At 37.2% G+C, this 24,999-nt stretch overlaps 2 protein-coding genes across 6 annotated transcripts in view; one reads left to right on the top strand and one right to left on the bottom strand.

Moving 5' to 3' along the window:
* LOC133551888 (rab5 GDP/GTP exchange factor-like) overlaps positions 1-6,098 on the top strand; it is a 24,929-nt gene extending 18,831 nt beyond the window's left edge. For 2 of the 3 annotated variants that reach the window (XM_061899070.1, XM_061899071.1), the window contains one exon: positions 1,830-6,098. In XM_061899070.1, coding sequence (XP_061755054.1) covers positions 1,830-2,255 — 426 coding nt within the window. In that variant the 3' untranslated portion in view covers positions 2,256-6,098. The remainder of the gene's footprint in view (positions 1-1,829) is intronic. The other variant, XM_061899072.1, reaches the window with a different exon arrangement.
* LOC133551890 (G protein-activated inward rectifier potassium channel 2-like) overlaps positions 5,846-24,999 on the bottom strand; it is a 32,437-nt gene continuing 13,283 nt past the window's right edge. Inside the window, exons 2-4 of one of the 3 annotated variants that reach the window (XR_009806579.1) lie at positions 14,155-15,059; positions 9,832-10,255; positions 5,846-9,745 (exon numbers count right to left, since the gene is read on the bottom strand). Coding sequence is in view for 2 of the 3 variants with exons in the window: in XM_061899074.1 (XP_061755058.1) it covers positions 9,921-10,255; positions 14,155-15,019 (1,200 nt within the window). In the remaining variant the exon portion in view is untranslated. Of the gene's footprint in view, positions 10,256-14,154; positions 15,060-24,999 lie in introns of all 3 variants that reach the window. The other 2 variants (XM_061899074.1, XM_061899073.1) reach the window with 2 other exon arrangements.

Genomic DNA, 24,999 nt, shown 5'->3' on the forward strand with positions numbered 1-24,999 from the left:
CTAGATCAGATCAGTCCAAGACAAGATCTGACCAATCTAAGACTAGATCTGACCAGTCCAAGACTATATCTGACCAGTCCAAGTCTAGATCTGACCAGTCAAAGACTAGATCTGACCAGTCCAAGTCTAGATCTGACCAGTCCAAGTCTAGATCTGACTAGTACAAGTCTAGATCTGACCAGTTCAAGTCTAGATCAGACCAGTATAAGTCTAGATCAGACCAGTCTAAGTCTAGATCTAACCAGTCCAAGTCTAGATCAGATCAGTCCCAGTCTAGATCAGACCAGTCCAAATCTAGATCAGACCGGTCCAAGTCTGGATCAGACCAGTCCAAGACAAGATCTGACCAGTCTAAGACTAGATCTGACCAGTCCAAGTCTTGATCAGACCAGTCCAATTCTATATTAGACCAATCCAAGTCTAGATCAGACCAGACCCAAGTCTAGATCAAACTAGTCCAAGTCTAGATCTGACTAATCCAAGTCTAGATCTGACTAGTCCAAGTCTAAATCTGACTAGTCCAAGTCTAGATCAGACCAGTGCAGGTCTAGAACTGACCAGTCCAAGTCTAGATCTGACCAGTCCAAGACTAGATCTGACCAGTCTAAGTCCAGATCTGACTAGTCCAAGTCTAGATCTGACCAGTACAAGTTTAGATCAGATCAGTCCAAGACAAGAACTGACCAAATCTAAGACTAGATCTGACCAGTCCAAGACTATATCTGACCACTCCAAGTCTAGATCTGACCAGTCAAAGACTAGATCTCACCCTTCCAAGACTAGATCTGACCAGTCCAAGTCTAGATCTGACCAGTCCCAGTCTAGATCTGTCCAGTCCAAAAATAGATCTGACCAGTTCAAGTATAGATCTGACCAGTTCAAGTCCAGATCAGACCAGTTCAAGTCCAGATCAGACCAGTCCAAAAATAGATCAGACCAGTCCAAGTCTAGATCTGACCCGTCCAAGTCTAGATCAGACCAATCCAAGACAAGATCAGACCAGTCCAAGACAAGATCTGACCAATTTAAGACTGGATCTGACCAGTCCAAGTCTAAATCAGGCCAGTCAAAATCTTGATCTGACCAGTCCAAGGCCAGAACAGACCAGTCCCAGTCTAGATCTGACCAGTCCAAAAATAGATCAGACCAGTCCAAGTCTAGATCTGACCCGTCCAAGGCTAGATCAGACCAATCCAAGTCTAGATCTGACCAGTCTCAGTCTAGATCAGACCAGTCCAAGTCTGGATCAGACCAGTCCAAGACACAATCTGACAAATCTCAGAATAAGTCTGACCAGTCCAAGTCTAGATCTGACCAGTCCAAATCTGGATCTGACCAGTCCAAGACAAGATCAGACCAGTCCAAGACAAGTTCAGACCAGTCCAAGACAAGATCTGACCAATTTAAGACTGGATCTGACCAGTCCAAGTCTAGATCAGGCCAGTCAAAACCTAGATCTGACCAGTTTAAGTGTAGATCTGACTAGTCCCAAGTCCATATCAGATGGGTCTAAGTCTAGATCAGACCCGTCCAAGTGTAGATCTGACCAGTCTAAGACTAGAGTCCAAGTCTAGATCTGGCCAGTCCAAGTCTAGATCTGACCAGTCCAAGTCTAAATCTGACCAGTCTAAGACTAGACCCCAGGTCTAGATCAGACTAGTCCAAGTCCAGATCAGACCAGTCTAAGTCCAGTTTAATTATTGAATGTCCTGAGAATAAAAATGACAACAATAACAAACATGTTACTTCTGGATGCACGAGTGCTGCCAGCATGGAGGAGCTGTGGTTCTTTAAGGCAAACTAGCCAAGTGTCTCCTGTGTTGTTTCAGTGCTGTGCGGCGGCCTTCATCGAAAAACTGGACGCTCAGTCCCTCAACCTCACCCCCGAGGAGTTCCAGTCCTACTTGTCGGGTCAGGCCTCGCCGCGGTTCCCCGACCCCGCCGCCCTCGACTGGCGTCACGGCGGCGCTCCGCCGGACTCCGCCGTGTCCCCGAGCCCCGCCCTGGCCCGGCTCCGCCGCAACCTGGAGCTCCTGTCGGACCTCTGCGGCCGCCAGGAGTCTTTGACGCAGGCGGCCGTGCGGCTGAGGGCGGAGCTACTGGGTTGGCGTGACGACGTGCGGCGAGAAGTGCAGCACGCCGTGGAAAAACACCCTCTCACCGTGCGGGGCTGCAACCTGCCCAACATCGCCGACGACAACGTGGACAATGACCTGCTGCCCCCGCCCCTCGTGCCGCAGGTGTTTGCTGGGTAACGCACACACACGCACACACACACACACACACACACACACACACACACACACACACACACACACACACGCACACACACACACACACACACACACACACACACACACACACACGCACACACACACGTTGCTGTGTTTGCTCAATGATTAACTTCACCCAAGTTCCCACTGCTGAACATCTTCACCACTTCACTAAAAAGTCAACAAAGGTGTCGTTATCGATATCAGTCGATATCGGTTATCGGTCCGAAATCATAAAAAAAAAAAAAAAAAAAAGTATTTAGTGATATCAATTTGTTTTTAAATTTTCCAACACCAGCTCACAAGTTTGGTCTTATCTTCCATTTCAGTCAATCATTTACAACGGGTGCACTTGCCAAGTTGCTAGGCGAAAGGCTACTATGAGTTAGCAACTACACAGCAGCTAAGCACACAATAGCACTCAAGCTAGACACTTGTAATAATAATCAAACAATATTGCAGTTTAAAATGTGTCAAAATAAACATTTTTTAAAAAATATATATAGTTGCATTTACAAAATCTCCAAGGCCGAAGCCTATTGGAAAGTATTCAGTAACAAACGTGTCCGCATCATCCATAATAAATCATTGTGGCCATCACATGTCACCAAAGGAACAATTACCACACCGCTTCAACGCAGAGAGAGCATAACCCAGCAGACACAAGACATTGTGATGCAACGTTGATTGTACATACACGTCCTTTAAAACTGACGTTGAAACAACGTCGCAAAATAGTTTTGTTTGTAAGTTGAGAGACAACGCTATTGATAACGTTGGATCCACGCTGTTGTTTGGGAAAGGGGCCAAATTTCAATGGTCGAATCAACGTCAGAACCCGACCTTGATTGAACGTCGTCAAAAAGCATGCTGTTTCAACGTTGTAGAATATTGGTTGGGAAAATGATCAAATTTCAACGGTTGAATCAACGTCAGAACCCGACATTGATTAAACGTTGTCAAAAAGCATGCTGTTTCAACATTGTAGAATATTGGTTGGGAAAATGATCAAATTTCAACGGGTGAATCAACGTCAGAACCCGACATTGATTGAACGTCGTCAAAAAGCATGCTGTTTCAACGTTGTAGAATATTGGTTGGGAAAATGATCAAATTTCAACGGTTGAATCAACGTCAGAACCCGACATTGATTAAACGTTGTCAAAAAGCATGCTGTTTCAACGTTAGGTTATAGTTGTAGAATATTGGTTGGGAAAATGACCACATTTTCAATGGTTGAATCAACGTCAGAACCCAACATTGATTAAACGTTGTCAAAAAAGCATGTTGTTTCAATGTTAGGTTTGAGTTGTAGAATATTGGTTTGGAAAATGACCAAATTTCAATGGCTGAATCAACGTCTGAACGCGACATTGATTAAACTTCAAAAATCATGTTGTTTCAACGTTAGGTTTGAGTTGTCGAATATTGGTTGGGAAAATGACCAAAATTGAATGGCTGAATCAACGTCTGAACGCGACATTGATTAAACTTCAAAAATCATGTTGTTTCAACATTAGGTTTGAGTTGTAGAATATTGGTTGGGAAAATCACCAAAATTCAATGGTTGAATCAACGTAAAAACCCAACATTGATTAAATGTCGTCAAAAAGCATGTTGTTTCAACATTAGGTTTGAGTTGTAGAATATTGGTTGGGAAAATGACCAAAATTCAATGGTCAAATCAACGTCACAACCCGGCATTGATGAAACGTCAAAAAGCATGTTGTTTCATTGTTGTAGAATTTTGGTTGGGAAAATGACCAAAAGTCAATGAACAAATCAGAACCCAACATTGATTAAGCATTGTGCTGTTATTTCTACCTTGGGTTTGAGTTGTAGAATATTGGTTGGGAAAATGACCAAAATTCAATGGTCAAATCAAAGTCAGAACCTGGTATTGATGAAACGTCAAAAAGCATGTTGTTTCCACGTTGTAGAATTTTGGTTGGGAAAATGACCAAAAGTCAATAGTCAAATCATCATCAAAACCCCACATAGATTAAATATTGTGCTGTTGTTTCAACGTTAGGTTTGAGTTGCAGAATTTTGGTTGGGAAAATGACCAAAAGTCAATAGTCAAATCAACATCAGAACCCCACATTGATTAAATATCGTGTTTCAACGGTAGGTTTGAGTTGTAGAATATTGGTTGGGAAAATGACTAAAATTCAATTATCAAATCAATGTCAGAACCCAACATTGATCAAACGTAGTCAAAAAGCATGTTGTTTCAACGTTAGGTTTGAGTTGTCAAATATTGGTTGGGAAACTGACCAAAATTCAACGGTTAAATCAACGTCAGAACCAAACATCGATTAAACGTCATCAAAAAGCACGTTGTTTGAACATTAAGTGTGAGTTGTAGAATATTGGTTGGGAAAATGACCAAAATTCAATGGTTGAATCAACGTAAGAACCCAACATTGATTAAACATCGTCAAAAAGCTTGTTGTTTCAATGTTATGTTTGAGTTGTCAAATATTTGTTGGGAAACTGACCAAAATTCAACGGTTAAATCAACGTCAGAACCAAACATCGATTAACGTCATCAAAAAGCATGTTGTTTGAACATTAAATTTGAGTTGTAGAATATTAGTTGGGAAAATGACCAAAATTCAATGCTTGAATCAACGTAAGAACCTAACATTGATTAAATGTCGTCAAAAAGCATGTTGTTTCAACTTTGTATTTATGTGGTAGAATATTGGTTGGGAAAATTACCAAAACTCAATGTCAAATCAACGTCAGAACCCAACATTGAATAAACGTCGCCAAAAAGCATGTTGTTTCAACGTTAGGTTTGAGTTGTAGAATATTGGTTCAGAAACTGACCAAAATTCAACGGTCAAATCAACGTCACAACCCGGCATTGATGAAACGTCAAAAAGCATGTTGTTTCAACGTTGTAGAATTTTGGTTGAGAAAATGACCAAAATTCAATGGTCGGATCAACGTTGAATAAACGCCCTGAAAAAGCATGTCGTTTCAACGTTAAGTTTGAGTTGCTCAACTTCACGACCTAATTCAACACGGTGTCAACGTTGTTTCAATGTCTGGTGTCTGCTGGGAAGTCCTGGTTCATAATAAATAAGTTAGTGTTGTCATGACTACCTTTGTTCTCTGTGTCACTCTTTGCACTTGATCAAACTTTTTCTAACATTCCGCACTACAAAACAAAAGTATGTATGTTTCCTGCTGATATCATATCAGATCAATATCGGTATTGGCCAATGCTCTGATACCGGAAGTGAAAAAGTTGTATCAGGCCCCTGATTTAAACCAAAATATTAGAAACATCTCCCATCAGGATGTTGGATCATATTTGGAGTACACACATGTGTACGTAGTGTACACACATGTGTACTTAGTGTACACACATGTGTACTTAGTGTACACACATGTGTACTTAGTGTACACACATGTGTACGTAGTGTACACACATGTGTACTTAGTGTACACACATGTACTCCAAGTGTACTTTGGACTACACGTGCACTTGTATCGCAGAACATTTTCGAAAGAAAACAAAGGCTCAGAAGAAGAAAATTGCCCAAAAAGAAGTCTTCACACATGTTTGACTCTTCATTTATTAATATATATATTAATGTGTGTCTGTGTGATACTTTTGATGACACGTGACTTTTTCTGTGATTTCCTCCTCCTGGTGCACGATGGTGAGAGAGAGAGAGAAAAAAAAAAAAGCCATTTTAAAGGGCAGTCATGTGACAAAAGTCATTCTCGACCGTCTGGAAAATTCCACAAACGACGTTGCATCCTTTTGGTCGTCGCACGCAGCAGAAATAAAGAAAGAGATCAATCATACGCTTCAGTTCATCTTTGTACAGGCTTCTCACGCGGGACACTTCATTAGGTACACCGGGACATGCAGTACAAGAGCTGCAGCACAATATTTACTCAATATTGTAGTTATACTAATATTTACTATGTAGTTATACTATATTTACTCTTGTAGTTATACTATTATTTACTATTGTAGTTTTAATATATTTACTCTTGTGGTTATACTATATTTACTTTTGTAGTTATATTTACTTTTTTAGTTATACTATTATGTGCTATTGTAGTTATATTTACTCTTGTAGTTATACTATATTTACTATTGTAGTTATACTATATTTACTCTTGTAGTTATACTCTCTACTATTTACTAATGTAGTTATACTAATATTTACTATTGTAGTTACACTTTATTTACTCTTGTCGCTATGCTATTGGAGTTATATTATATTTACTACTGTAGCTATACTACTTACTATTGTAGTTACACTATTTAATATTGTAGTTATACTATTATTTCTTACTATCGAAGTTATTCTATATTTACTATTGTAGTGATGCTATTGTAGCCATACTATATCGTAGATACATTTACTATTGTAGTTGTGCTAGATTTACTCTTGTAGTTATGCTATTGTAATTATACTAAATTTACTATTGTAGTTGTACTATATTTACTCTTGCCGTTATGCTATTGTAGTTATATTATACTTACTATTGTAGTTTTACTACTTACTATTGTAGTTATACTATTATTTACAATTGTAGTTATAGTATTATCTACTATTGAAGTTGTACTAAATATACTATTGTAGTTATGATATATTTACTATTGTAGTTATACTATATTTACTATTGTAGTTATACTATATTTACTCTTGTATTATACTATATTTACTCTTGTAATTAAAATATAATTACTGTTTTAGTTATACTATATTTACTCTTGTAGATATACTATTATGTACTATTGTAGTTATACTATATTTACTCTTGTAGTTATACTATTATGTAGTTATACTATATTTACTCTTGTAGTTATACTATATTTACTCTTGTAATTAAAATATGATTACTGTTGTAGTTATACTAAATTTACTCTTGTAGATATACTATTATGTACTATTGTAGTTATACTATATTTACTATTGTAGTTATACTATATTTACTCTTGTAGTTATACTATTATGTAGTTATACTATATTTACTATTGTAGTTATACTATATCTCCTCTTGTAGATATTCCATTATGTACTATTGTAGTTATACTATATTTACTCTTGTAGTTATACTATTATGTAGTTATACTATATTTACTATTGTAGTTATACTATATCTCCTCTTGTAGATATTCCATTATGTACTATTGTAGTTATACTATATTTACTCTTGTAGTTATACTATTATATACTATTGTAGTTATACTATATTTACTCTTGTAGATATACTATTATGTACTATTGTAGTTATACTATATTTACTATTGTAGTTATACTATATTTACTCTTGTAGATATACTATTATGTACTATTGTAGTTATACTACATTTACTCTTGTAGATATACTATTATGTACTATTGTAGTTATACTACATTTACTATTGTAGTTATACTATATTTACTCTTGTAGATATACTATTATGTACTATTGTAGTTATACTATATTTACTATTGTAGTTATACTATATTTACTCTTGTAGATATACTATTATGTACTATTGTAGTTATAATATATTTACTCTTGTAGATATACTATTATGTACTATTGTAGTTATACTACATTTACTATTGTAGTTATACTATATTTACTCTTGTAGATATACTATTATGTACTATTGTAGTTATACTACATTTACTCTTGTAGATATACTATTATGTACTATTGTAGTTATACTACATTTACTATTGTAGTTATACTATATTTACTCTTGTAGATATACTATTATGTACTATTGTAGTTATACTATATTTACTATTGTAGTTATACTATATTTACTCTTGTAGATATACTATTATGTACTATTGTAGTTATACTATATTTACTCTTGTAGATATACTATTATGTACTATTGTAGTTATACTACATTTACTATTGTAGTTATACTATATTTACTCTTGTAGATATACTATTATGTACTATTGTAGTTATACTATATTTACTATTGTAGTTATACTATATTTACTCTTGTAGATATACTATTATGTACTATTGTAGTTATACTATATTTACTATTGTAGTTATACTATATTTACTCTTGTAGATATACTATTATGTACTATTGTAGTTATACTACATTTACTCTTGTAGATATACTATTATGTACTATTGTAGTTATACTATATTTACTCTTGTAGATATACTATTATGTACTATTGTAGTTATACTACATTTACTATTGTATTTATACTATATTTCCTCTTGTAGTTATACTATATTTACTATTGTAGTTATACTATATTTACTCTTGTAGTTATACTATTATGTACTATTGTAGTTATATTTACTCTTGTAGTTATAGCATTTATTATGTACTATACTTACTAATATAGTTATACTAATATTTACTATTGTAGTTACACTATATTTAGTCTTGCCGTTATGCTATTGTAGTTATATTTACTATTGTAGTTATACTACTTACTGTTGTACTTATACTAATATTTACCATTGAAGTTATACTATACTTACTATTGTAGTTATACTATTGTGGCCATACTATATCGTAGATACATTTACTATTGTAGTTATACTAGATTTACTCTTTGTCGTTATGCTATTGTAGTTATATTATACATACTATTGTAGTTATACTCCTTACTATTGTAGTTATGTTGTACTTACTATTGTAGTTATACTCTTGTTTACTATTGAAGTTATATTATTTACTATTGAAGTTATACTAAATATACTCTTGTAGTTTTGCTATTGTAATTATATTATATATACTATGCTAGTTATACTAGATTTACTCTTGTGGTTTTATTTTTATTATTGTCGTTGTACTATGTTTACTATTGGGTTTACAATATATTTCCGATTGTATTTTTACTATATTACTATCGTGTATATTTACTATTGTAGTTATACCATATTTATCATTGTGTTATGCTATATTTACTATTGTATTTGTATTACATGTACCATTGTAGTTTTACTCTACTTACTATTGCGGTCATACTACATATACACTATTGTATTTATTTTACAATACTACTGTATTTGTATAAGGATTTTCTGTCACGGCCCACCAAAGTTAACGTTTTTATCTGGACGTGTCAGGTATTTACTAACACTAAAGGTGTTATCACGCCATTTCCTTTTCCACCGACACTATTAAAGTAGCACTGCATTGAAGGGAACAAGTAATATTGTGTATTTACGTTGTTCAAAGATCATGTATATGTACTACGTAGCGTTTTATTTTCCCATATTCAAACACAGTGTGACTGTTCAAACTGTGTGTAACGTGACAGGGGCCAAAATATGAAATATACACGTTAAATAAAACCCCGGCCTTGTTTTTAACGATTACTTAGGCCTACTACGCTACTGTATTTTAACGTGGGTACTTTTCTGAGGTGGTACCTGGTGAAAAAAAAGAGTACTTCTTTTAGTCCGAGCATGGACGCAGCTCTCCAATTGGCCGGCACAGGTGTCCCTAATGAGGTGTCCTGCAGGTGTGTATCGTGAAAAGAAAAAGAGTGAGGATACAATACAAGTATTGTACAATAAATAATGGAGTAAGAGTATTATTTACAGTAGTCAGAGAGGAGTAGTATCAAATGTTCACTCAAGCAAGTTATGTACAAAAATACTTCAAATCTACTAGAAAAAATACTCCTACTTCTACACTTTGGACTCCTTCTCGGCGCCGGAGACGTCTCCGTTCCTCTCAGTCTGCGGGACGCTCTTGCTCTGTGGCTCCGCCTCCTTGTCGGCCTCGGCCAGATCCTGCTGACTCGGCTTGCCGGCCAGCGAGCAGGCGAGGGGCGGGCGGGCGCGCTCGCTCATGTCCGCCAGCTCCCTGGCGCTGCAGGCGGGCGTGTTGGTCTGGTAGATGTCGTGGAAGCTGTTGTAGTCCACCTCGTAGAAGCCGTCCTCCAGCGTGAGGACGGGCGTGAAGCGATAGCCCCACTTGATCTCGCTGCTCACGTACGAACTCCTGGCCTGACACGTCATGCCTGCACACACACACACACACACACACACACACCCCGCTCACTACCTTGTGCTGCTCTTACACTGTTACTGTTATCATCATTACTGTTTGTACTATTATTAACATCATCTTCACTATTATTAATATTATTAACATTATTATTATTATCATCACTATTACTGTTATAAATTACCATTATCATTATTATTACTATCATCATTATTATTATTATTATTACTATTACTACTATTATCATCACTATTATCATTAATATTATAATTACTCTAAATTAATATTATAATGATGATTACTATCACTATAATTATTTTTATTAAGTTATTATAATTACTATTATTAATATTGGTATTACTATCACTATAATTATTTGTAATAATATTATTAGTAGTGTTATTACTGTTATCATTATTAGTATTACTATTATCACTATTATTATTACTATTGTTATCATTATTAGTATTATCATTACTATTATCACTATTATTACTATTACTATTATTATTATCAATATTATTATTACTATTATTATTATTACGATTATTACTATTATTACAATTATTATTATCATTATTACTACTATTATCATCATTACTATTATTATTATTAATATTATTATTACTATGATTATTTGTATTTCTATTATCAATATTATTACTATAATTATTTTTATTACTATAATCAATATCATTATTGGTATTACTATTATTATCATTACTATTATTATCACTATTGTTACTATTACTACTAATATCATTATTATTACTATTATTATCAATATTATTATTGATATTACTCTTATTATCAATATTATTATTACTGTCATTATTATCAATATTATTATTATTACTATTTTTGTCATTACTATTATCACTATTATTACTATTACTACTAGTATCATTTTTACTACTATTATGATCATCAATATTATTATTACTATTGTTGTCATTATTATCAATATTATTATTACTATTATTGTCATTATTATTATTATTATTATCATTTCTCTTATTACTACTATTATTATTACTATGAGTTTAGTACAGTGTCTTCATGTCATCTTCCAAAATCTGTTTGTGTCCATTCCTGTCCACCTGTCTGTGTCTGTCTCTGTCCCACTATGTGTCCACCATTCTGCTCAGTCCTCCCTAACTGACGTGTGTCCTCATCTCTCTGTCCATCTGCTGTCCCTTATTGACTCTTTTTGTCACTATCCTGTCCCTTATTGAGTCTCTTTGTCCTTCTGCTTTCCCTTATTGAGTCTATTTGTCTACCTGCTGTCCTTTATTGACTCTTTTTGTCTACCTGCTGTCCTTTATTGACTCTTTTTGTCTACCTGCTGTCCCCTATTGACTCTTATTGTCTACCTGCTGTCCCTTGAGTCTTTTTTCCACCTGCTGTCCCTTATTGAGTCTCTTTGTCACTCTGCTGTCCCTTATTGACTATTTTTGTTACTCTGCTGTCCCTTATTGACTCTTTTTGTCCACCTTACTATCTGTTCAATTTGCTGTCACTTATTGAGTCTTTTTGTCCATCTGCTGTCCTTTATTGAGCCTGTTTGTCCATCTTAACTATCTGTCCACCTGCTTTCCCTTATTGAGTCTTTTTGTCACTCTGCTGTCCCTTATTAAGTCTTCTTGTCCATCTCCTGTCCTTTGAGTATTTTTGTCCATCTGCTGTCCCTTATAGTCTTTTTGTCCATCTGCTGTCCTTTATTGAGTATTTTTGTCCATCTGCTGTCCTTTATAGTCTTTTTGTCCATCTGCTGTCCTTTATTGAGCCTGTTTGTCCATCTTAACTATCTGTCCATCTGCTGTCAGTTATTGAGTCTTTTTGTCACTCTGCTGTCCTTTATTGACTCTTGATGTCCATCTTAACTATTTGTCCATCTCCTGTCCCTTATTGAGTCTTTTTATCCACCTGCTGTCCCTTATTGAGTCTTTTTGTTACTCTGCTGTCCCTTATTGGCTCTTTTTGTCCATCTTAACTATTTGTCCATCTGCTGTCCCTTATTGAGTATTTTTATCCACCTGCTGTCCCTTATTGAGTCTTTTTGTTACTCTGCTGTCCCTTATTGACTCTTTTTGTCCATCTTAACTATTTGTCCACCTGCTGTCCCTTATTGAGTCTTTTTGTCACTCTGCTGACCCTTATTGACTCTTTTTGTCCATCGTAACTATTTGTCCATCTGCTGTCCCTTATTGGGTCTTTTTGTCTACCTGCTGTCCCTTATTGACTATTTTTGTCCACGTGCTGTCCCTTATTGACTCGTTTTGTCTACCCGCTGTCCCTTATTATTTTTATTTACCTGCTGTCCCTTATTGACTCTTTTTGTCTACCTGCTGTCCCTTATTGACTTTTTGTCTACCAGCTGTCTCTTATTGACTATTTTTGTCCACGTGCTGTCCCTTTATGACTCGTTTTGTCTACCCGCTGTCCCTTATTGACTATTTTTATTTACCTGCTGTCCCTTATTGAATCTTTTTGTCTACCTGCTGTCCCTTATTGAGTCTTTTTATTACTCTGCTGTCCCTTATTGACTCTTTTTGTCCACGTGTTGTCCCCTATTGACTCTGTTAGTCTACCTGCTGTCTCTTATTGAGTCTTTTTTCCACCTGCTGTCCCTTATTGAGTCTCTTTGTCACTCTGCTGTCCCTTATTGACTCTTCTTGTCCACCTGCTGTCCCTTATTGACTGTTTTTGTCTACTTGCTGTCCCTTATTGACTCTTTTTGTCCATCTGCTGTCCCTTATTGAGTCGCTTTGTCACTATGGTGTCCCTTATTGAATCTTGTGTCCATCTACTGTCCCTTATAGTCTTTTTGTCCATCTGCTGTCCCTTAATGAGTCTTCATGTCCATCTGCTGTCCCTTATTGAGTCTTTTTGTCCACTTGCTGTCCCTTATTGAGTCTTTTTATCGACCTGCTGTCCCTTATTGACCTTTTTTGTCACTCTGCTGACCCTTATTGACTCTTTTTGTCCACCTTAACTATTTGTCCATCTGCTGTCCCTTATAGAGTCTTTGTATCCACTTGCTGTCCCTTATTGACCTTTTTTGTCCATCTGCTGTCCCTTATTGAGTCGCTTTGTCACTATGGTGTCCCTTATTGAATCTTGTGTCCATCTACTGTCCCTTATAGTCTTTTTGTCCATCTGCTGTCCCTTAATGAGTCTTCATGTCCATCTGCTGTCCCTTATTGAGTCTTTTTGTCCACTTGCTGTCCCTTATAGAGTCTTTGTATCCACCTGCTGTCCCTTATTGAGTCTTTTTGTCCACCTTAACTATTTGTCCATCTGCTGTCCCTTATTGAGTCTTTGTATCCACCTGCTGTCCCTTATTGACTTGTTTTGTCTACCTGCTGTCCCTTATTGACTAGTTTTATTACTCTGCTGTCCATTATTGACTCTTTTTGTCCACGTGCTGTCCCCTATTGACTCTGTTGGTCTACCTGCTGTCCCTTATTGACTCTTCTTGTCCACCTGCTGTCCCTTATTGACTGTTTTTGTCTACTTGCTGTCCCTTATTGACTCTTTTTGTCCATCTGCTGTCCCTTATTGAGTCGCTTTGTCACTATGCTGTCCCTTATTGAATCTTGTGTCCATCTACTGTCCCTTATAGTCTTTTTGTCCATCTGCTGTCCCTTATTGAGTCTTTTTGTCCACCTGCTGTCCCTTATTGACTCTTTTTGTCACTCTGCTGAGCCTTATTGAGCCTTTTTGTCCATCTGAACTATCTGTCCACCCGCTGTCCTTTATTGAGTCTCTTTGTCCATCTTATGTGTCCGTCCATCTGCCGTCCTTCCCATCGTTCAGTCTCTGTAGCTTGTAATCTCCTCTGCACTAATGCTGGACATGTTTGGAAGAAGAAGACAAAGAAGAAGACGAAGAAGAAGAAGAAGTTCTCACCCGTGGCCTCCACCATGCCCTCCAGGATGACGACCACCTCCAGCTCCTCGTTGGCCAGGTGTGCGGGCGAGACGTCCCAGAAAGGACTGCTCTGGTTGATCTCGTGACAGATGATGAGCGGGGACACCAGGAAGAGGCGGTCGTCTCCCGTGCTGTAGCCCACGTTGATGTCCGTCTGGTTCAGCGGGATGAACTCGCCCTCCTTGGTCTGCTTGGACTTGATGAGCTTGGCCCGGATGGACGCCTCCACGATGTGCGAGTTCCTGAGGTCGCCCACCCGGAACATGAGGCACAGACGGCCGTCCCTCATGGAGACCACGGCGTGGGTGGAGAAGACCAGCGTCTCGGCGCGCTTCTTGGGCTGCGAGATCTTGACGAACATGCAGCCCACCATGAAGGCGTTGACGATGGAGCCCAGGACCGACTGCACCAGCAGCAGCAAGATGCCCTCGGGACACTTGTCCGTGATCACCCGGTACCCGTACCCGATGGTGGTCTCCGTCTCGATGGAGAAGAGGAAGGCGGAGACGAAGCTATTCAGGTTGTTGACGCACGGAGTCCAGAGGTTGTCCGCCAGGTGGTCCAGGTCTCCCCGCAGGTAGGCGATGAGCCACCACATGAAGCCGAAGAAGAGCCAGGTGACGGTGTAGACCAGGATGAAGACGAAGAGGTTGAACCTCCACTTCAGGTCCACCAGCGTGGTGAAGATGTCCGTCAGGTAGCGGTAGGTCTCGCGCACGTTGCCGTGGTGCACGTTGCACTTGCCGTCTTTCCGGACGTAGCGCTGGACCCTCCTGGTCCGCTCCATGTCCACCAGCTGCTTGGGGAACTTGTTGATGGCCGAGCTCTCCACATCCTGCTCCATCGAGCCTCCGGGGGGGGGGGGGGGGGGGAGAGATTCAGGCCTAAACCGGGACCAGGGACAGCGTTAGTGGACCTGAGACTTCAGATGATCCAGTCACATAGAGGATCTTTGAATGGTGCAGACATATGATCGTCATATAAAATATATTTGACTAGTGCAAACATATGATTGTCATATAGAGGATCTTTGACTAGCGCTAACATATGATTGTCATATAGAGGATCTTTGACTAGTGCTAACATATGATTGTCATATAGAGGATCTTTGACTAGTGCTAACATATGATTGTCATATAGAGGATCTTTGACTAGCGCTAACATATGATTGTCATATAGAGGATCTTTGACTAGTGCTAACATATGATTGTCATATCGAGGATCTTTGACTAGTGCATACATGATTGACATATAGAGGATCTTTGACTAGTGCAGACATACCTTATCATGTAGAGGATCTTTGACGAGTGCGTATATGATTGTCATATAGAGGATCTTTGACTAGTGCTAACATATGATTGTCATATCGAGGATCTTTGACTAGTGCATACATGATTGACATATAGAGGATCTTTGATTAGTGCAAACATACCTTTTCATGTAGAGGATCTTTGACTAGTGCAAACATAACTTGTCATATAGAGGATCTTTGACTAGTGTATACATGATTGTCATATAGAGGATCTTTGACTAGTGCAAACATAAGCTTTTCATATAGAGGATTTTTGACAAGTGCACTAATGATTGTCATATAGAGGATCTTTGACTAGTGCGTACATGATTGTCATATAGAGGATCTTTGACTAGTGCATACATGATTGTCCTATAGAGGATCTTTGAGTAGTGCAAACATAAGCTTTTCATATATAGAGGATCTTTCACTAGTGCATACATGATTGTCATATAGAGGATCTTTGACTAGTGCATACATAATTGTCATATAAAGGATCTTTGACTAGTGCAAACATGTGATTGTCATATAGAGGATCTTTCACTAGTGCATACATGATTGTCATATAGAGGATCTTTGACTAGTGCATACATAATTGTCATATAAAGGATCTTTGACTAGTGCAAACATGTGATTGTCATATAGAGGATCTTTGACTAGTGCAAACATACCTTATCATGTAGAGGATCTTTGACGAGTGCATATATGATTGTCGTATAGAGGATCTTTGACTAGTACAAACATACCTTATCATGTAGAGGATCTTTGACGAGTGCGTATATGATTGTCATATAGAGGATCTTTGACTAGTGCTAACATATGATTGTCATATCGGGGATCTTTGACTAGTGCATACATGATTGATATATAGAGGATCTTTGACTAGTGCAAACATACCTTTTCATGTAGAGGATCTTTGACTAGTGCAAACATAACTTGTCATATAGAGGATCTTTGACTAGTGTATACATGATTGTCATATAGAGGATCTTTGACTAGTGCAAACATAAGCTTTTCATATAGAGGATTTTTGACAAGTGCACTAATGATTGTCATATAGAGGATCTTTGACTAGTGCGTACATGATTGTCATATAGAGGATCTTTGACTAGTGCATGCATGATTGTTATATAGAGGATCTTTGAGTAGTGCAAACATAAGCTTTTCATATAGAGGATCTTTGACTAGTGCAAACATAAGCTTTTCATATAGACGATTTTTGACAAGTGCTCACATGATTGTCATAGAGAGGATCTTTGACTAGTGCATACATGATTGTCATATAGAGGATCTTTGAATAGTGCATACATGATTGTCATATAGAGGATCTTTGAGTAGTGCAAACATAAGCTTTTCATATAGAGGATCTTTGAGTAATGCAAACATACCTTATCATGTAAAGGATCTTTGACGAGTGCATATATGATTGTCATATAGAGGATCTTTGACTAGTGCAAACATATGTTTGTCATATATAGGATCTTTGACTAGTGCAAACATACCTTGTCATATAGAGGATATTTGACTAGTGCAAACATGATCGTCATATAGAGGATCTTTGACTAGTGCATACATGATTGTCATATAGAGGATCTTTGACTAGTGCAAACATACCTTATCATGTAGAGGATCTTTGACGAGTGCAAACATATGATTGTCATATAGAGGATCTTTGACTAGTGCAAACATATGATTTTCATATAGAGGATCTTTGACTAGTGCAAACATATGATTTTCATATAGAGGATCTTTGACTTGTCCAAATATACCTCGTCATGTGGAGGATCTTTGACGAGTGCATATATGAGTGTCATATAGAGGATCTTTGACTAGTGCAAATATATGTTGTCATATAGAGGATCTTTGACTAGTTCAAACATACGCTCATCATATAGAGGATCTATGAGTAGTGCAAACATACACTCGCTATATGGAGGATCTTTGACTGGTGCAAACATATGATTGTCATTTAGAGGATCTTTGACTGGTGCAAACATGATCGTCATATACAGGATCTTTGACTAGTGCAAACATACCTTATCATGTAGAGGATCTTTGACGAGTGCTAACATATGATTGTCATATCGAGGATCTTTGACTAGTGCAAACATATGATTGTCAAATAGAGGATCTTTGACTAGTGCAAACATACCTTATCATGTAGAGGATCTTTGACGAGTGCATACATGATTGTCATATAGAGAATCTTTGACTTGTGCAAACATATGTTTGTCATATAAAGGATCTTTGACTAGTTCAAACATACGCTCATCATATAGAGGATCTATGAGTAGTGCAACATACACTCGTCATATAGAGGATCTTTGACGAGTGCATACATGATTGTCATATAGGGGATCTTTGACTGGTGCAAACATATGTTTGTCATATAAAGGATCTTTGACTAGTTCAAACATACGCTCATCATATAGAGGATCTATGAGTAGTGCAACATACACTCGTCATATAGAGGATCTTTGACGAGTGCATACATGATTGTCATTTAGAGGATCTTTGATTAGTGCATACATGATTGTCATATAGAGGATCTTTGATTAGTGCATACATGATTGTCATATAGAGGGTCTTTGACTGGTGCAAACATTATCGTCATATAAAATATATTTGACTAGTGCAAACATACCTTGTCATATAAGAGGATCTTTGATTAGTGCAAACATGATTGTCAGACAGAGGATATTTGATTAGTGCAAACATAAGCTCGTCATATAGAGGATCTTTGTCCAGTGCAAACATAAGCTCACCATATAGTGGATCTTTGAGTAGTGCAAACATGCACTCGTTATTAAGAGGATCTTTGACTAGTGAAAACATATAATTTTCATATAGAGGATATTTGACTAGTGCAAACGTACGCTCATTATAGAGGATCTTTGACTCGTGCAAACATAAGCTTTTCACATAAAGGATCTTTGACTAGTGCAAACATAAGCTTTTCATATAGAAGATCTTTGACTACTGCAATCATACACTCGTTATATAGAGGATCTTTGACTAGTGCAAACATACGCTCATTATAGAGGATCTTTGACTCGTGCAAACATACCTTGTCATATAAGAGGATATTTGATTAGTGCAAACATAAGCTCGTCATATAGAGGATCTTTGTCCAGTGCAAACATAAGCTTTTCATATATTAGATCTTTGACTCCTGCAATCATACACTCGATATATAGAGGATCTTAGACTAGTGCAAACATACCTTGCCATTTAGAGGATTTTTGACTAGTGCAAACATATGCTCGTTATATAGAGGATCTTTGACTAGTGCAAACATACCTTGTCACATAGATGATCTTTGACTAGTGCAAACATACCTTGCCATTTAGAGGATTTTTGACTAGTGCAAACATATGCTCGTTATATTGAGGATCTTTGACTAGTGCAAACATACCTTGTCATATAGATGATCTTTGACTAGTGCAAATACGCTCCTTATAGAGGATCTTTGACTAGTGTAAACACACGCCTGTCAAATATAGTGGATCTCTGACTGGTGCAAAAATACACTCGTTATATAGAGGATCTTTGATTAGTGTAAACACACGCCTGTCAAATATAGTGGATCTCTGACTAGTGCAAACATACGCTCATTATACAGGATCTTTGCCTAGTGCACACAAATGATTTTCACATAGAGGATCTTTGACTAGTGCAAACATACGCTTGTCAAATGTAGAGGATCTTTGACTAGTGCAAACGTAGGCTTGTCAAATATAGAGGATCTCTGACTAATGCAAACATACGCTCATTATACAGGATCTTTGACTAGTGCAAACATACACTTGTGAAATATAGAGGCTCTTTGACTAGTGGAAACATACGCTCGTTATATAGAGGATCTTTGACTAGTGTAAACACACGCCTGTCAAATATAGTGGATCTCTGACTAGTGCAAAAATACACTTGTTATATAGAGGATCTTTGACTAGTGCAAACATACGCCTGTCAAATATAGTGGATCTCTGACTAGTGCAAACATACGCTCATTATAGAGGATCTTTGACTAGTGCAAACATACGCCTGTCAAATATAGTGGATCTCTGACTAGTGCAAACATACGCTCATTTTAGAGGATCTTTGACTAGTGCAAACATACACTTGTGAAATATAGAGGCTCTTTGAGTAGTGGAAACATACGCTCGTTATATAGAGGATCTTTGACTAGTGTAAACACACGCCTGTCAAATATAGTGGATCTCTGACTAGTGCAAAAATACACTTGTTATATAGAGGATCTCTGATTAGTGTAAACACACGCCTGTCAAATATAGTGGATCTCTGACTACTGCAAACATACGCTCATTGTAGAGGATCTTTGCCTAGTGCACACATATGATTTTCACATAGAGGATCTTTGACTAGTGCAAACATACGCTTGTCAAATGTAGAGGATCTTTGACTAGTGCAAACGTAGGCTTGTCAAATATAGAGGATCTCTGACTAGTGCAAACATACGCTCATTATACAGGATCTTTGACTAGTGCAAACATACACTTGTGAAATATAAAGGCTCTTTGACTAGTGGAAACATACGCTCGTTATATAGAGGATTTTTGACTAGTGTAAACACACGCCTGTCAAATATAGTGGATCTCTGACTAGTGCAAAAATACACTCGTTATATAGAGGATCTTTGATTAGTGTAAACACACGCCTGTCAAATATAGTGGATCTCTGACTACTGCAAACATACGCTCATTTTAGAGGATCTTTGACTAGTGCAAACATACGCCTGTCAAATATAGTGGATCTCTGACTAGTGCAAAAATACGCTCGTTATATAGAGGATCTTTGACTAGTGTAAACACACGCCTGTCAAATATAGTGGATCTCTGACTAGTGCAAACATACGCTCATTTTAGAGGATCTTTGACTAGTGCAAACATACACTTGTGAAATATAGAGGCTCTTTGAGTAGTGGAAACATACGCTCGTTATATAGAGGATCTTTGACTAGTGCAAACATACGCCTGTCAAATATAGTGGATCTCTGACTAGTGCAAAAATACACTTGTTATATAGAGGATCTTTGATTAGTGTAAACACACGCCTGTCAAATATAGTGGATCTCTGACTACTGCAAACATACGCTCATTTTAGAGGATCTTTGACTAGTGCAAACATACGCTCATTTTAGAGGATCTTTGACTAGTGCAAACATACGCTCATTTTAGAGGATCTTTGACTAGTGCAAACATACACTTGTGAAATATAGAGGCTCTTTGACTAGTGGAAACATACGCTCGTTATATAGAGGATCTTTGACTAGTGCAAACATACGCCTGTCAAATATAGTGGATCTCTGACTAGTGCAAACATACGCTCATTATAGAGGATCTTTGACTAGTGCAAACATAAACAAACATAAGATCTTCTGAATAACAAACACTTGACTCTGACATAAGTGTTTTACTAATGACTTGATTGTGATTGGTTGGATGATTTATGACATCATGACAAGAGTTTTGCACGAGCATTATACAAAAAGGTGTTTCTCTGTACTGCCCCCATGTGGCCACTATTAGCTAAGCAGGCTGAATGTTTGCATTTTCCTCTCCTCTGATATTCTTCAAGTTTTGGAGCTCTGTTGGGGTTAAAAAAAAAACACACCCTGGTGTGACTTTTTAGTGTCATTTCTGCTGCCATCAGCGAATTCACCAGTGGAACAACTTGCAGCGTGGAAGCCGTTCTGCACGCCTCCCACTTACAGGGGAATATTGTGCTGGTATCCATGGCAACAGAGTCCATCAAGTGCCGGCAATATGGACGCAGGATGGATCGTCATTTACATCACGAACACCACCAGTCCTGCACCTGCACGCCACTGGAGGATTGTAATCTCAAACAAATGATCCAATTAGCTTGTACTACTGCTCGTTATGTAGAGGATCTTTGACTAGTGCAAACATAAGCTTATCATATAAAGGATCTTTGACTAGTGCAAACATACGCTTGTCATATAGAGGATCTTTGACTAGTACAAACGTACACTCATTATATAGAGGATCTTTGACTAGTGTAAACATAAGTATGTCATTTAGAGGATCTTTGACTAGTGCAAAAATACGCTTGTCATAAACGTCGAGGATCTTTGACTAGTGCAAACATACACTTGTCATATCGAGGATCTTTGACTAGTGCAAACATACACTTGTCATATAGAGGATGTTTTTCTATTGCAAACATATGTTCGTCATATAGAGGATCTTTGACTATTGTAAACATACATTTTTCATATAAAGGATCTTTGACTTGTGTAAACATACGTTTGTCATTTAGAGGATATTTGACTAGTGCAAACATACTTTCGTTACATCGAGGATCTTTGACTAGTTCAATCATACACTTGTCAAATAGAAGATCTTTGACTATTGCAAACATACACTCGTTATGTAGAGGATCTTTGATTAGTGCAAACATACGCTTGTCATATACGTAGAGGATCTTTGACTAGTGCAAACATACACTTGTCATATCGAGGATCTTTGACTAGTGCAAACATACACTTGTCATATAGAGGATCTTTGACTAGTGCAAACATACACTTGTCATATCGAGGATCTTTGACTCGTGCAAACATACACTTGTCATATCGAGGATCTTTGACTAGTGCAAACATACACTTGTCATATAGAGGATCTTTGACTAGTGCAAACATAAGTTTGTCGTATAGCGGATCTTTGATAGTGCAAACATACACTTGTCATATCGAGGATCTTTGACTAGTGCAAACATACACTTGTCATGTAGAGGATCTTTGACTAGTGCAAACATACACTTGTCATATCGAGGATCTTTGACTAGTGCAAACATACACTTGTCATGTAGAGGATCTTTGACTAGTGCAAACATACACTTGTCAAAAGAGGATCTTTGACTAGTGCAAACATAAGTTTGTCGTATAGCGGATCTTTGATGGTGCAAACATACACTTGTCATATAGAGGATCTTTGACTAGTGCAAACATACACTTGTCATATAGAGGATCTTTGACGAGTGCAAACATACACTTGTCATACAGAGGATCTTTGACTAGTGCAAACATACACTTGTCATATAGAGGATCTTTGACTAGTGCAAACATACAGTTGTCATATAGAGGATGTTTTTCTATTGCAAACATATGTTCGTCATATAGAGGATCTTTGACTATTGTAAACATACATTTTTCATATAAAGGATCTTTGACTTGTGTAAACATACGTTTGTCATTTAGAGGATATTTGACTAGTGCAAACATACTTTCGTTACATAGAGGATCTTTGACTAGTTCAATCATACACTTGTCAAATAGAAGATCTTTGACTATTGCAAACATACACTCGTTATGTAGAGGATCTTTGATTAGTGCAAACATACGCTTGTCATATACGTAGAGGATCTTTGACTAGTGCAAACATACACTTGTCATATCGAGGATCTTTGACTAGTGCAAACATACACTTGTCATATAGAGGATCTTTGACTAGTGCAAACATACACTTGTCATATCGAGGATCTTTGACTCGTGCAAACATACACTTGTCATATAGAGGATCTTTGACTATTGCAAACATACACTTGTTATATAGAGGATCTTTGATTAGTGCAAACATACGCTTGCCATTTAGAGGATCTTTGACTAGTGCAAACACACACGTTATGTAGAAGATCTTTGACTAGTGTAAACATACACTTGTCATATAGAGGATCTTTGACTAGTGCAAACATACACTTGTCAAAAGAGGATCTTTGACTATTGCAAACATACGCTTGTCATTTAGAAGATCTTTGACTAGTGCAAACATACACTTGTCATATAGAGGATCTTTGACTATTGCAAACATACGCTTGTCATATAGAGGATCTTTGACTAGTGCAAACATACACTTGTCATATAGAGGATCTTTGACTAGTGCAAACATACAGTTGTCATATACAGGATGTTTTTCTATTGCAAACATATGTTCGTTATATAGAGGATCTTTGATGCGTGCAAACATACGCTCGTTTTATAAAGGTTCTCTGATTAGTGAAAACATGCTCGTCAAATAGAAGATCTTTGACTAAAACAAACAAAAGCTTGTCATTTAAAAGATCTTTGACTAGTGCAAACATACAATTGTTATATAGAGGATCTTTGATTAGTGCAAACATACACTTGTCATATAGAGGATCTTTGACTAGTGCAAACATACACTCGTTATATAGAGGATCTTTGACTAGTTCAAACATACACTTGTCATATAGAGGATCTTTGAGTAGTGCAAACATACACTCGTTATATAGAGGATCTTTGACTAGTTCAAACATACACTTGTCATATAGAGGATCTTTGACTAGTGCAAACATACACTCGTTATATAGAGGATCTTTGACTAGTTCAAACATACACTTGTTTTATATAGGATCTTTGACTAGTGCAAACATACACTCGTTATATAGAGGATCTTTGACTAGTTCAAACATACGCTTTGCATATAGAGGATCTTTGACTAGTGCAAACATACACTCGTTATATAGAGGATCTTTGACTAGTTCAAACATACGCTTGGCATATAGAGGATCTTTGACTAGTGCAAACATACACTCGTTATATAGAGGATCTTTGACTGTTCAAACATACACTTGTCTTATAGAGGATCTTTGACTAGTGCAAACATACACTCGTTATATAGAGGATCTTTGACTAGTTCAAACATACGCTTGGCATATAGAGGATCTTTGACTAGTGCAAACATACACTCGTTATATAGAGGATCTTTGACTGTTCAAACATACACTTGTTAAATAGAAGATCTTTGACTAGTGCAAGCATAAGCTTGTTATATAGAGGATCTTTGACTAGTGCAAACATATATTCGTCATATAGAGGATCTTTGATGCATGCAAACATACGCTTGTTATATAAAGGATCTCTGATTAGTGCAAAAATGCTCGTCAAGTAGAGGATCTTTGACTAAAACAAACATAAGCTTGTCATTTAAAAGATCTTTAAATAGTGAAGGGGTCACAAACCTTTTTGGTTGAGAGAGCCAAAAAGCCAAATATTTTAAAATGTATTTCCGTAAGAGCCATATAATATTTTTTTTTTTTACACTGAACAAAAGTAACGCGTGCATTTCTAAGTTAGACCGACATTTCTAGAGTATAATAGGTCTCTTATTCTTTGTAATAACATTGTTATTCTCGAGCTAACTGTGGCGGGGGCGTGGCCTGCAGCGAACAGGGCCGGCCTCGAAATCAGCGACAGGTGCGTTGACGGCCCACCTGGGCCTTGTTATCTAATCACCTGTCGCTCCAGGAGGAGAGACGGGGTTGGGGCTGGAGCCAGAGCGCGAGCGAAAACAAAAGAGAAAAAGACAATTGCTGGAAAGCAACTGAGAGACTTATTGAAGAATAAAACAATATTGTAACCCTGAAACAGGCTCTCATGTCGGTGCTTGGTGGTCTGAAGAACCCCACACTAACCAATAATAAATAAATCACTTCTTACCATTAACGCAAATTATTGAACGGGTGCGGTAGAA

Source organism: Nerophis ophidion, linkage group LG04 (genome assembly GCF_033978795.1).
Source record: "Nerophis ophidion isolate RoL-2023_Sa linkage group LG04, RoL_Noph_v1.0, whole genome shotgun sequence".
Classification (NCBI taxonomy): Eukaryota; Metazoa; Chordata; class Actinopteri; order Syngnathiformes; family Syngnathidae; genus Nerophis; species Nerophis ophidion.